Here is a 14,204-nt window from a genome sequence, read left to right as displayed (position 1 = left end):
GACCCAAAAATAGTGTCTTGGCATTTATTTTGCTGTGTTTCAGTGGAAACTCAGAGGATTTGAAATAGATGGCAAATGTATTTCTGAGGCAATAAATACCAAGTTTAAATTTCTTTCCTGGGTAATACAGCCAACATATTATTAGCTATTAGTTTAAGGTGGGGTCAATAATATATACACACAGAGCATTAAAAATTATATTTATACTGGCATTATAAAGAAACCAGCCACTACTTTTCCGTTAAAGGTCTATTTTAAATATAGGAAGACTGTCTCGTTGCTGTACAGAAATTATATTAATAAACATTTCATTGTTGGCCAAACATTCAGGAATGACTCAAACGTCAAATGCTACTGGAAAAAACTACCTGGAAAACCCTTAAAAATTGACCTTAAAGCTCTTCTCAGCTTTTCTTCCATCCAACAATAGGAAAATAATGAAATATTTAGGAATTAAAAGATGATCTGGGAGCCTTTTATAAACTACAGAATCTAGGACATGCTCTTGATTCAATGCCTTTGGGGTGGGTCACAGATCCCATGAAGGGATTCTTTCAAAGAGCCTTTACTATGTGCTGTTTCTCATGTACTAACTATGCTAGCTGTAGGCCAAGAAGACCCTAAGTCCCCCAACACCGGGAAATGTCTTCAGTTTGTTTCCAACAGAAACTGATCTCTTTGTGGAAAGGTACTAAGAGTATTAAGCCCGAACTGGTCTTAAAAACCTGCCATATTCTAGTATTCTCTTAGTTAGAAAGACCCTCACATCATCCTGACCAACCCATGTCTTCATTTCAGAAAACAAACTAAAGCTAGGAAGTAAAAGACATCTTGCCTACAAAACCTTAATTAATGAAAGACGTCCTTCAACTTGCTGTGTGACTCTGCTTTCTTTCCTGCTTTTTGTTTCTAAGAGTCAATTTACAACTGAAACTATACGGAAGCAGGGTTTTCCCTAAGAAGTAAAAGACCCATAAGTAAAGATTCAATGAATACTTTTCAAACTAAGACACAATCTTCTTTTGCAGGCTTCTGTGAATTTCAGGCAGGGTTTGTGTGTAACGAATAGGCAGTGATCATATCCAGCAATATTTCTCTGATGAGGCATGTCAATGCCCTCAGGGCAAGTGGTAGTGGAAAATTCTTACTCTTGCCAAGGGGATGTTCTGCAATTTTCTTCTCTGAAATTTTTTCCTCTCCTGGGTTCAGGCAGCAAAATAAAAGAGTAGATTTTATTTCAACTACTTTCCATTTGCTTAACATCTGACATTTTTTCAAATTCAGCTCTTAGCTCCGTTAAGTCCATAGCTCTTTAAACTGTGATCATAATAGAGATGTCCACTCTGAACAAAATCCTCAATGTACACTTAATGTGAAACTACCAGGCATACAAGTAAAAGTCAGTTAAGGGAAATTATTAGTTTGCCACATTTTAGAACTGAACAAAAGCTTTCTTTACCATAAAACCTAGATGGAGTGTTTATAAGCCATGATACCTAAACGTTGTTTATATTATGTCAAAAATAGTGATGGCTAAAATAATTACCCAGAAAAGGCCTTTTTATGAATTGGTTATATGTAAGAAAAAAAATCTTATTGTGGCAAATTTCACCAGAATTATTCAAATCTTTTCTTTATATACGATCAGAAATTACTTCCTAAATACCACTATTGTTTTTGAGTTTGAACAGCTCCTAGGAAAAGCAAGACATAATAGAATTTAACCAAAATTACTTAAACACTAAACTATGACTCAAACATTTTCACTTATGTTTCCAATTTGAGTCATAAATTTGTACTGAGGCAGAGTGAATGAAATTCTTCACTTGAAAAGCCCTACTTGCCTACTTAAAACTATTTCCAGGCCATGGGGAGAGTGGGAAAGGAACACTACAAACTGCCATAGTGTACTATATCTGCTCCCAATCTGATTTTTTTGAGAAGTATACTCATCTTTTAAAAGTGCAAAAGTGGTATCATTTTCTTGCTTAAAATCTTACAGCAACTTCTTACTAGACTGGAGATAAAATTTGATACCTTAACCATGGTTCATAACATCCTCCCAATGGCCCAACTGTTGCTTACTCTTTCCTTACCATTTTCTCCCTTCCCTTTAAGCTTCAAACACAATGGTCTTCAATTCCTCAAAATGCTGAGTCTTCACAAACCTTTTCTCCTTCCTCCCACCCCAAGTATATACTTATCTGTCTTTTCTTTTTTTAATGGCTGAATAATAATGCCCACTAAAATTTGGAGAATGTTTACTCTACACCAAGTATTGCTATAAAGACTATATGAGGTACTAACTCTTAATCTTTATAATTATACGGAAAGTGTGATTATCTTCATCCCCAGTTTACAGATGAGGAAAACGAGGCACAGAAAGCTAATCTGCTCAAGGTCAATGTTTTATAACCATACTATCCTATCCTATGGACTAAATGTCACCATTTTCATGCAATGTAGGTGTTTTCTAATTTTTCCTGTTGCCATGTCATATGACAAACATTTTTTACTTACATACTACTTCTGGAGGATAGACTTGTAGAAACAGCATTTTCCTACAAATGTACATCTCTACCAAATTTATATCCCTGCCATTTCCCCAGTCTCAATCTTGTATTTTTCTGAGCACTGGAACACCAAAACACTTTTTTTCAAAGTTCTTTTATTATCATCAAAATTTGTTTTACATTTTTACATAGTTAAATCTAGTGATCTTTTGTGTTTTTGTGCTACACTTAGGAAACATGTTCTTTATGCCATGTAGTTTCTTCTAATTTTTCCAAAATCTTAATCATAGAAGCAAGGATAGAAAGGTCGGCACTTACTGGTACTGTGACTACCACTGAGTCATGGGGAGTGGGGAGCAGATGATTACAAGAAATTAGGAAATGCCATGCCAGCACTGTGAAATTTAAGTTAGGCTTCAAGATCAACTGGTCCATCACGATCTGATGGTCAGGGAGATAGTTCTGCACTCTTCACAGTTTTTAATGTCTTAGCTACCCCGACAGTGCTTTGATCCTCTGTATACATCCACACTGACTTCTGTTGTAGACTATTTGCTCTTCTGCTTATACCCAAGATTCAGAAATTATGTTTGCCTGTGTTTGTAAAACCAAGCTTTAACTTACAGGGTCTGAAATAATTATTTCTACTATTACCTGGACACAGATGACTCAGATCTTCATCTGTAACTGTTCTCTCATCCTTCTCATTGTGAAAACAATTCCATGGGGGAAAAGGCAAGAGAATAAACCTGCTCACCACGTAATATTTGTTCATACATCTTTGCTTCTATTTCTTCGATTCGTGTTCACATTTTAGGAACAGGTAAAAACTGTTTACTCCAACAATGTTCCACCAACACTATGCAAATTGCTTAGCCAGACAATATTTTATTTTTGTTTAACTACTTTATTTCTCCCCAGTTTTATTTAGATATAAATCAACATATATAACACTGTATAAATTTAAGATGCAGATTTGATATATGTATATATTACAAAATGATTACTACAATTAGTTAACCCCCATCACCTCAGTTATAATTTTTTCCTTGTGATGAGAACTTTTAAGAGCTACTCTTAGCAACTTCCAAATATACAATATAGTATTGTTAACTGTAGTCATCACACTGTATTTTACATCCCCAGAACATATTTATCTCATCAGTGGAATTCTGTACCTTCTGACCAACATCACCAAGGCAATTACCAATCTGATCTCTGTTTTTAAGAGTCTGGCATTTTTTTAAATTTAGATTTTACATATAACTGAGATTACACTGAATTTGTCTTTTGTCTGACTTATTTCAGCATCATACCCTCAAGATCCATCCATGTTGTCACGAATGGCAGGACTTCCTTTTTTATAGATTAGTAATATTCCATTGCACACACACATATATCTATTTATCTGTTCATCCACGGATGGACACATAGGTTGTTGCCATGTCTTGCCTACGTATATAATACTGCAGTGATCATGGGGGTGCAAATAACCATTTGGAGTAGTGATTTCATTTCCTTTGGATATATACCGAGAAGTAGAATTATTGGATCATACAGTACACTTCATTTAAAAAAACCAAATAGCTAGAATCCTCGGGTGGATTCTAGCAAGAAGGGCAAGTGAATCCCCTGAAACCGCATGCAAGATTTTGAATTTATGACTTTGAGAAGAGGGTCCATAGATTTCATTAATTCTCAAAGGGACTGTGATCTAAAAATGATTAAGAACTACTGATCTAGAGCTTTTTCCTCAAAGTGGTCCACTTGGAAGCTTGGTAGAAATGCAGAATTATGAGGCCCCACTCTAGACCTATAAAATCAAAATCTGCTCTAACAAAATCCCCATCTACATGAAGTTAGAGAAATAGTGCTGTAAGCAGCTGGCCAAATCTGAAGGCCTGTTTTTGTTTGTTTTAAAAACAGCCTTTGAGCCAAGAATGATTTTTACATTTTTAAAGTCTTGTTTAAAATACTTTTTTTTTTCAAAAAAAAAGAAAGAAAAGGGGGATTACTCCCTGATAGGATAAAACTAACTATAAATCAATGATTAATGCATGCTTTAAATATCCTTAATTTTGATCATTTAAAGGGTGTCAGATGATCAGCTATGGAAGTACATTTTTCTGATAATATTCCTTTCTCTTAAAAAAAAAAAGCAGTTCCTGTGTGGTGATCTCCAATAGGTTCTTCACAATGATATAGGGGGGATGTCAAGGTGTGGGCAAGGGGTTTTTTTGTGTTTATACAGAGGATCAAAGCCTAATTTGGCTACCCAGAAAACGAATTAAGATACGATATGAAGAAGAACTTCCAACATCAACATTCTCTGGAAGAGTCATTCCAGAAGATGATCATCAAAAAACTTCAACAAAGATCCTGGCGCTGTTGCAGTTGTAGCTGCATTCATCCCACTGGTTCCTGGACTTGCCATTGGAATGAAGAAGGAGATATCTAAGCTGGCCTGTGCATACAGTAAAACAAATTTGACTGGATCTATACTGTCAGAACTCAACCAAGAATTAGAAGTGCAAGTTGCAGTGCTCCAAGATCTTGCGACTATAGACTATCTACTGTTAAAAGAACATATGGGATGTGAACAGTTCCCAGGAATGTGTTGTTTTAATTTGTCTGATTTTTCTCAAAATATTCAAATTCAGTTAGACAATATCCATCATATTATTGATAAGTCTTCACAAATGCCTAGGGTGTCTAACTGGTTTTCTTGGTTTCACTGGAGATGGCTGGTAATTGTAGGTCTGCTTTGGTTATATAGCTGTATTCCTATTATGTTAATGTGCGCACGCAATTTAATCAGTAGTTTAAAACCTATACATGCTTATGTTACACTACAAGAAGATATGTCAAAGAAATAATCAATCCTCCCATGTTTTCTTCTGTCTGCTACTTCTATAGCTTTTCTTCTTCCTTCCTAATTACAACCCTTAAGTAGAATTTGTGCCTCATAATGAAATTACCGAGTATCATAATTCTTCCAAGTGGTAAAGATACCTCAAGATAAATGCTGGGCATAAAAGCCACAGGGCATAAATCTGCAAAGTAAAAAGCTAACCTTTTCAAACAATATGGCTTCTCTCTCACTTACAACTTTATATTTCCCTGTATGGCCCCGGAAGATGACTGGTTAGCCAGAGACGGGTAAGATTCCTCAAGGGAGGAACAACCTAAGACAGGCACAGTCGCAGGGGGGCCATCAGGTGAGAAATTGGGGATCAACAGAGATGAGGCTTAGAACCTCACCCCCCGTTTTCAGAGAAATCTTCTGCATCCGTGGATGTTTTGTTGCCCTTGTCAAGCTTGAATAAATACGTAGTCTATAGGCACACACCTGATCATCTACATTTGCCCTCTTACAGTACTAAACTATGTTTTCTACCTTTATCTTGCATGAACCTACCACTTCAGCATTTTATTAAAAAAAATAGTAATAATAATAAGGGAGAAATGTGGGATTCACATATAAATCAAGTATAAAAATCAAACAAATATTCATATTTGACCTGATTGTTTATAGTTCATAATGCGTGATCAAAACCGAAAGTTTCTGTGATGACTGCCCTTGCACTGTTCACCATGTAAGAACTTATTCACTATGTAAGAATTTGTTCACCATGTAAGAACTTGTTCGTTATGCTTCAGAAGATTGGAGACTGTTGAGAATTAGGCTTGGGGTTGATTAATGATTGTGCATTGAGTCCCCTATACAGAATTTTATTGTTGTTAACAACCATTTGATCAATAAATATGAGAGATGCCCTCTCAAAAAAAAAAAAGATGTTTTTTTTCTAGAACCTGTTTGGGACCCACAAAGCCCAAAATATTTAAGTAGCCCTGTACAAAAAATAGACTGCCAAACCCTCTGGAGTACAGCACAGAACTGACTCCTGTGGTATTTGCTTTAGGGAGCTTGGCAGGTAGAAAGTGTTTGCTGACTATTCAGTCAGGCTGCTCCAACCTATTCTAAAAGCAAAAGAAGTCCACCTGGATTCACGGCCTAAGTAAACATATGAAATGGCCACGTTATCTGAACCAGACATCTTTTAGAGCCAGAAAGCTCCTTTAAAGAGTCTATTCCAATTATCTGATTCTGTAGAGGTTAATTTACTTTGTCCTGTGTCATACAGAATTAGGATAATAATCCAGTTTTTACACAAATTAAGTCATCTTTCTATTTTACAACTTTCTCTCCTTTTTCTCAATGGCTTAGAAATGCCACTTCATACATATTACTAAATTTCATTACTACAAGTTGACTATCAAAAGTGAAATTTTCTTCCCTAAAATAGTTACTATGTTTACTAGTAGTCTTTTTATTGAATAAATCCCGAAACTGCTAACACTACTGCTGAACATTTACTCTTCATTTTAGGAAATATAAAATCAACTTCCTTAAAAGGTAAAGCAAATGCAATTTCATGTAAAGACTGTATCATTTCTATCTCTTATACAATCTTAAAATATGATTGGCTCCAGAGTATAATACAGGACAGAGGTTATCTGAGGATATTTATGTTCTTGTGCTATTCATCAACTCTGGGTGGTTACCAAGATACATAAAGTTTCTTTAAAACAATCCTGAAAATAGTGGCCTTGAGAAATCAACAAATAACTCCCCATTCCCAGGGCATATACTAAAACCCAAGAACTCTAAACTTAAGACTTCTATGACTATCATAGTTTGATTCACTTTGATAATATTAGCAGATAATACAGAAAGCTCGATGTTCATAAAAAATACTGCCACTCATTTCTCATAAAATTTTTACCTGATTTTACAACTTTTGGTTTCCAGCAATCCAGAGAAATATTTTCTAGCAGGTAACTGTCTCCATATTTTTATTTGCCAGATCAATTTTATTTGGCTCCTTCCTGTATTCTAAGGTTTACATAAGCATTTGGTATGCATGCTTACATAATATATCCTTAGAAAGGATATTAGCTGGTAGAGCAACATCTAATATTTAATCTCCTTAATTCCTCACATCTTCCCCTCATAAAGAAAAGAAAGAAAAATCACCCAGCCCAGTCTAGCCTTCAGAAAGTTTAGCAGAACCATCCTCTCAGATGCCTTCCAAAAGCTAGCCAAAAGAACTTTATCAACAGAAGTTAGAAGGTGATCCTTATAACCAAGCAATCACTATAATAGGTCTATTTCTTTCTCCAAGTATCAAAACAGCAATGCCATCTTGCTTTCATCTTCAAAATAGTTCACACTGTTCTGCAGATTTTCAATTCATCAGAAAGAACTCAAATTCAATTTCATAATTTAAATAAAAGTAAAAAATGATCATATCTAAAAGCACAATTCATGCAATTTATCCCTTCAGGCTATGTTGAGAGTAAGACTGATGAGAAATAATATAGATCTACATTTAGAATTGAGTTCATTTCTATACTTTCACAGAACTGAATTATTTGGCTAACCTCCAAATTGCAGGGTTAATTAGATTACTAAACCTAATAAAACTAGAAGTTAAAAATAGCCTTAACACATATAGTCTTAAAAGTCTTAATAAATGCTTAACATCTTACCACACTGATAGACAGTGACTGCAATGGGCAGGAGTGAGAACTTGATAACATGAGTGAAGGTCGAAACTGCAATGTTGGTTCATGTGAAACCCTCATAAGATTGTATATCAATGATACTTTAATAAGTAAATAAATGCCTAAGCAGTCACAACGTTTTTGCAAAATGTTCCAATTCAATGACCCAAGTGGTTCTAGTAATCCAGCAAAACTATCATTTCTAGTTTGGATATAAATACACAATCAAGGAAGGTCACCAAAACAGACCAAACAAGAGTATATTGACAACCTAAAATTAAAATTGTGACCAGGTTTCCTCAACATGATAAAGGGCATATATGAAATACACAGCTAACATTGGATACTTTTCCCTTATGATGAGGAACAAGACAAGGACTTTTTTGTTCTTGTTTGCTATTGCCATTCAACATTCTACTGGAGATTCTAGGGCAATGAGACAAGAAAAATAAATAAAAGGCACCCAGACTGGAAAGATATAAAAATATTTGTTTGCAGATGACATGACCTTATATATAGAATAAGTAACCCCTGAAAAGCTATCAAAACTAGTAGTAGAGTCTAGCAAGATTGCAAAAATCTGTTTTATTTCTATACACTAGGAAAGAACAATCTGATAATGAAATGAACAATTTCAATTACAAATAGCTTTCCCCTCCCCAAAACAGGCAAAAACAGTACAGTAAAATATTTAGAAATAAACTTAAAAACAAGACTTGCACACTAAAAACAAGACAATGACAAAAGAAATGAAAGACCTAAATAAATGGAAAGACATCCTATGGTCATGGATTGGAAGATTTAAAATTGTTATAATGGCCATTTTCCCCAAACTGATCTACAGAATGAACATAATTCTGATCCAAATTCCAGCAGGCCTTTTCTGCAGAAATTAAGAAGCTAATCTTAAATTTTAAATGGAAGGGACCCAGAATTTGCAAAATAATCCAGAATAAAACAAAGCTGGAAGACTCAACTGGATATCTAAATGCAAAAGAATGAAACTGCACCCTTATACCACAGGGGTGAAATTATGTAACTCCCACCACATCCAACATCTTTGTGACCTGAGATTAGGCAATAGTTTATTAGATATGACACCAAATGTACGAGCAACAACAGAAAAAAATAGACAAATGGAACTATATCAGAATTGAAAACTTGTATGCTACAAAGGACACCATTAAGAAAGTAAAAGAATGCCAACAAGACGGGAAAAATGTTTTTGTAAACCATCTATGATAAGCCAATATATATAAAGAACTCTTGCAATTCAACATTAAAGACAACCCAATTAAAATGGGCAATGAATTTATATATACATTTCTCCAAAGACAACATATTGATGGAAAACAAGCATGTGAAAAGATGCTCAGCTCAACATCAGTAAGAATTTAGGAGTACAAATCAAAATCACTGTGTGATACCACCTCAAACATTTTAAAAGACAGTAAAGAGTGCTGATAAGGATGTGGAGAAATTAGAAACCTCATACATTGCTGTTGGGAATGTAAAATGAGGCAACCACTTTGGAAAAGTTTGGAAGTCCCTCAAAATGTTAAGCACAGAGTCACCACATGCCCCAGCAATTCCAAGTCTATGTATGTACCACCTAAGAGAGTGAAAGCATACTTTCACACAAAAACTTGAACATGAATATTCAGAGTAGAATTCATAAAAGCCAAAAGGAAAAAACAACCCAAATGTCTGTGAACTGATAAATGAAACAAAATATGGTACAATAGAATAGTCACAAAAAGGAATTAAATACATAATACATACAAATATGATACATGCTACAACATGAATGAATCCTGAAAATAATAGCTAAGTGAAAGGCGATACATTGTATGATTCCATTTATACACAATGTCCCAAATAAGCAAATCCACAAAAACAAAGTAAATTGTGGTTGCCAGGGACCAGGGGAAAGGGAGCAGGGGAAGTGACTGCTAATGGGTATGAGGTTTCTTTTTTAGGGGATGAGAATGTTCTGAAATTAGACAGTGACAACTGCACAACTCTGATTATACTAAAAACCACTTACCTGGTACACTTCAAAAGAGTCAATGTTATGGCATGTGAATCATATCTCAATAAAGTTGTTTAAAAAAATTGTTACTTGAGCCTCCAACAATTGGTCTGACACACATGCTATGTACACATTTGCTAAAGGATGTTGTATATTCTCTAGCAAATTAACTGCAGTTGAAAACAGAAGCAATAAGCCACAAAGACTCAGTTTCCTGAATTGTAAAACATACATAACAGTACACGTCTATGGAGCACTGGATGGTTAAGAACCAAGCACCTGCAAGTTCATCACAGTCTCTGATACACAATCTAAGTTTAGCTATTACTGAACACACACACAGACTTCAAATTACCTGTTCTGCACTGAAGTTGCACATAAGCATGTTTACATTAGCTGAACCTATCCGGTTCTTCTGATTTTAAGTTTCATTTATTATTCAACAGTTAGTGGGGCACAGTTCTGCCTTTAAGGTGCTCACTAACTAGTGGTATGACAGAAGTGTTTAATAAAATGTTCATATCTATCTAAATCTAGATATCGTCAATGTTCTGCAACCCTCAGAATGGTCAAAATTCAAGACCAAAGAGTAGTATACATGACCCTCATGTCCAAGCATTATCCATGTTTTTAGCAATCAGTGACGGAAGAGTTAGTGGGAAAAAGTGTTAACTATCAGAACTTGTTAGTTCTCCCTACAAAGAATTCAGAAATAAGTGAAAGCAGAATGGCTTTAAATGTGTGTACTGCTTAGAATAGTTACTATTAGTAGTAAACATATTCACCTAAGATAAGGTGCCCATTTTTTTCTACTAAACTCATTGTTTTATTAAAAGAAGGAGAGTGGTTACCAGGAGCTGGAGGAAAGGGGTGAAGTAAAGTTATTGTCTAATAGGGACACAGTTTCAGTTTGGGAAGATGAAAAAAGTTCTGGAGATGGATGGTGGTGATGATTGCACAACAACGTCAACATACTTAATGCTGCAGAACTGTGTACTTCAAATGGTTAAAATGATAAACTGTGTCTTATGTACATTTTACCACAATATAAACTAATTAAGGATGTTCCAGAAGACCAGAAATCTTTGGTCACACATGGAGCCATCATTATTGTCCTTCCTAAACTGTCAAACATGCAAAGTACAAAACATTACACACAAGGAATGAAATTTCACAGTGGGCAAGAAAAGTCAGGTAGATCAGAGTTCTAAGTTCACCACTGTGAGATTTGTGCACTGGTAAATTAATAAGTTATACATAATTTGCCTAGCCTACCCAAAAAAAAAAAAAAAAAAGGCCAGGGAAGTTTAGTGGTACTGAATTATTGCAAAAGGGATCCTGTATGGCTAGAGCATAGGAGTGGTATAGATGAAATCACAGAAGCAAGCAGGATCTACACAATGCAAGGATCTTTAGGTGAAAGCATTTTGTATTTCAGGTGCAACAGGGAAGCCGCTGAAAGGTTTTAGCAGGTGCGTAAACATGACCTTTAAGAAGCCACTCTGGCTGCCCTGTGTGGAATGGACTGGAAGAAGATGACAACTTAGCCAGAGCCTGATTAGGACACAATGACAGTCCCAGTGTGAGGTGACGGTGGGACTGGTGTGGTGACTGAGAAAACAGCAGCTCACAAATTTGGGCATGTTTCAGAGATAATAAGAGAATGACTCCCAAATTTCTCTGTTAGTTTGGTGTCTAGAGTAAGAATTACTGAAATGAGAAAGACTGGAGAGAACCAGGCTTTAGAGGAAAAGAGAAATCAGGCCTTCATTTATTTCCTCAAATGGGAAGATGCCTTAAGGATCAAGGTTACAGTTTCCTTTGACACTGTTTACCAGTGCCATCTGCTGATACAAACTAAGGATAAAGGCTTTCAGGGTAATTTCCCTAAATTTTCAAGTAGACTATATTCTTAAGAGGCTGAAGAGTATTAACAGATTCAGCTGGAGAAATTAAAAACATACAAAGTCAAACAGAACCTTGTACATATATTTAGGCAATACTATCTGCAACCACGACTACCATATATGTGTACAGAAAGACAAAGTATTTTCCTCTAATGTTTCTTTCCTCAGTTACTAGTACCATCACCATCCAGTCACCTGAACTAGAAATTCTGCCAGGATCTTTTATTGTACATCCTAATGCCATCCATTCAGTTATCAAAACCTGTTGCTTTGCATCTACATCTGATACTCATTTTTCAAACTATTCATGACCATAATCCCATGCCCAAGGGAAAGTCAGAGTTAATATTCTGCATTAAGACCTGGTTAAAACAAAAACCTTTAAAGAGTGTTCCGGGTGACTCTGATCGACACCCCTACTTAACAACCACTATTCATAAACTCAAAATCTTCCCCTCATTATTCTTAATGCTACTGCACTCCTTATCTCAACATCATTACCTTTTTGCCTAGACCATCAAAATGGCCTATCTCTAGCCTTCCCCATTCTGACCTATTTTCTACATCAGTGCCAAAATTCAATCTAACTCATATTTTTGCTCTAAAGTCCACTGTGACAAATGGCAAAATCCTAATCCAGTTTTATGGATTAGATAATAGCATCAATTTCCTGATTTTGGTAATTGTACTGAAGTTACATTAAGAGAATGTCCTTGATTTAATAAAATAAACACTCAGGTATTTAGGAATAAAGGGGCATCATGCCTGTAACTTACTGTCAAATAGTTCAGACTTTTTGAAAATAGTGAAAAATGTGTGAATGTATATATACAGACTAAAGGAGGATAATGCACATGTGATATAATGTTAACACTTGAAGAATCTAGGTAAAGGCCATATGGGAACTTTTACAATTGATTTTTCAACTTTTAAGTGTAAAATTAGGTCAAAATAAGTTTTAAAAAAATCCAACAGCTAAAGACTTCATTCTGAGGTATATTTTTATTAACACTCTGTAGTCCTCAGTAATCAATATGTAAGTATATAGACAGTATTCTTCTTCTTCTGGAAGATTAATGACAAAAATTATGGGTAAGAGAATACCTATGACAAGGTAATTTCCTTTCAGAGGCCAAAACTGTAGAGTACAGAGCAAGCAATTAGCTGTTTGAATTCTCCTCATTAAAATAAGTAAGATAAGAACAAAGCGCACCTTCAACACAAGTCACTATAAAAGCATTACTACGAGACAATTCACAAAAAGAAACCAAATGAAAGTATTCAGAGCTGAAGGGGGTGGGGTGGCAGGCAGGTGGGCATATGTGCGTGTGTGTACCTATGTTGATTTGAAGAGTTCAATGACTCCAAGCAGAAAGACGACACATGCTGTTCTGATTGGTTCCAGGGGTGCTCTGTGATGCGTGAATACATGGTACTGAACTAGAGTTCACTATACGAGGATACTGACCCCTTTGAGATCTTTGGATTCACAAACTCCTTGAAGCCCACTCAAAGATTCCAGGCTAAGATCCCTGGCTTACTGTTAAGTTTTTTTAAGCAGAGATTTTAGAGCCATTACATTATCCTTAACCATCAACTTAGTTTGATAGTTACAACTTGTGCCAAGAACCAAAATAGGAAAAACCAGGTAGCCATTAACTAGTATTCTAACAAATGCTCACTACAACTAATTGTCAAATCAAGATTAAGTTCATTATCTCACTAGTGCTAGTGCACTACAATGGACAAAAAGTAAAAGTACAATAATTCAAAACACTGTACAAAAAAAACCTTATCAACCACATGAAGTGAGATGCCAAAATACTTCAAAAAATTTACTTGATTTGTCTGGATGGCACTGAAAATATGTTAATATAATTGATATACGAGCATGATTTTTAAAACAATTATGAACCTTGAGAAAAGGACTGCATTCAGATGTACAATCTAAAATAAAACAGAAATGATAACTTACCAGCAATTTCTACAATATCACCAGGAACTATGTCTTTAGCTTTAATTCGCTGTACACTCTTTCTGTCCTGCCGATATACTTTGCCCATTTCAGGCTCATACTCCTTAAGGGCTTCAATTGCATTTTCAGCATTTCTTTCCTATACAAAAGAAAAACAGAAGATAAAAGTAATGAACACATGCTTGCCACTGCAAAAGTATTTTAGCCCA

The 14,204-nt window shown here is 35.3% G+C and overlaps 1 protein-coding gene across 3 annotated transcripts in view; it reads right to left on the bottom strand.

The window, feature by feature from the left end:
• The window catches only part of ATP2A2 (ATPase sarcoplasmic/endoplasmic reticulum Ca2+ transporting 2), a 51,935-nt gene that overhangs the window by 26,088 nt on the left and 11,643 nt on the right, over positions 1-14,204 (bottom strand). For all 3 annotated transcript variants that reach the window (XR_005060233.2, XR_012125545.1, XM_037014246.2), the window contains exon 5: positions 13,996-14,134. Coding sequence is in view for 1 of the 3 variants with exons in the window: in XM_037014246.2 (XP_036870141.1) it covers positions 13,996-14,134 (139 nt within the window). In the remaining 2 variants the exon portion in view is untranslated. The remainder of the gene's footprint in view (positions 1-13,995; positions 14,135-14,204) is intronic.

Source organism: Manis javanica, chromosome 15 (genome assembly GCF_040802235.1).
Source record: "Manis javanica isolate MJ-LG chromosome 15, MJ_LKY, whole genome shotgun sequence".
NCBI lineage: Eukaryota > Metazoa > Chordata > Mammalia > Pholidota > Manidae > Manis > Manis javanica.
Note: the sequence above shows the minus strand (reverse complement) of the source record. Positions and strands in the feature narration are given on the sequence as shown.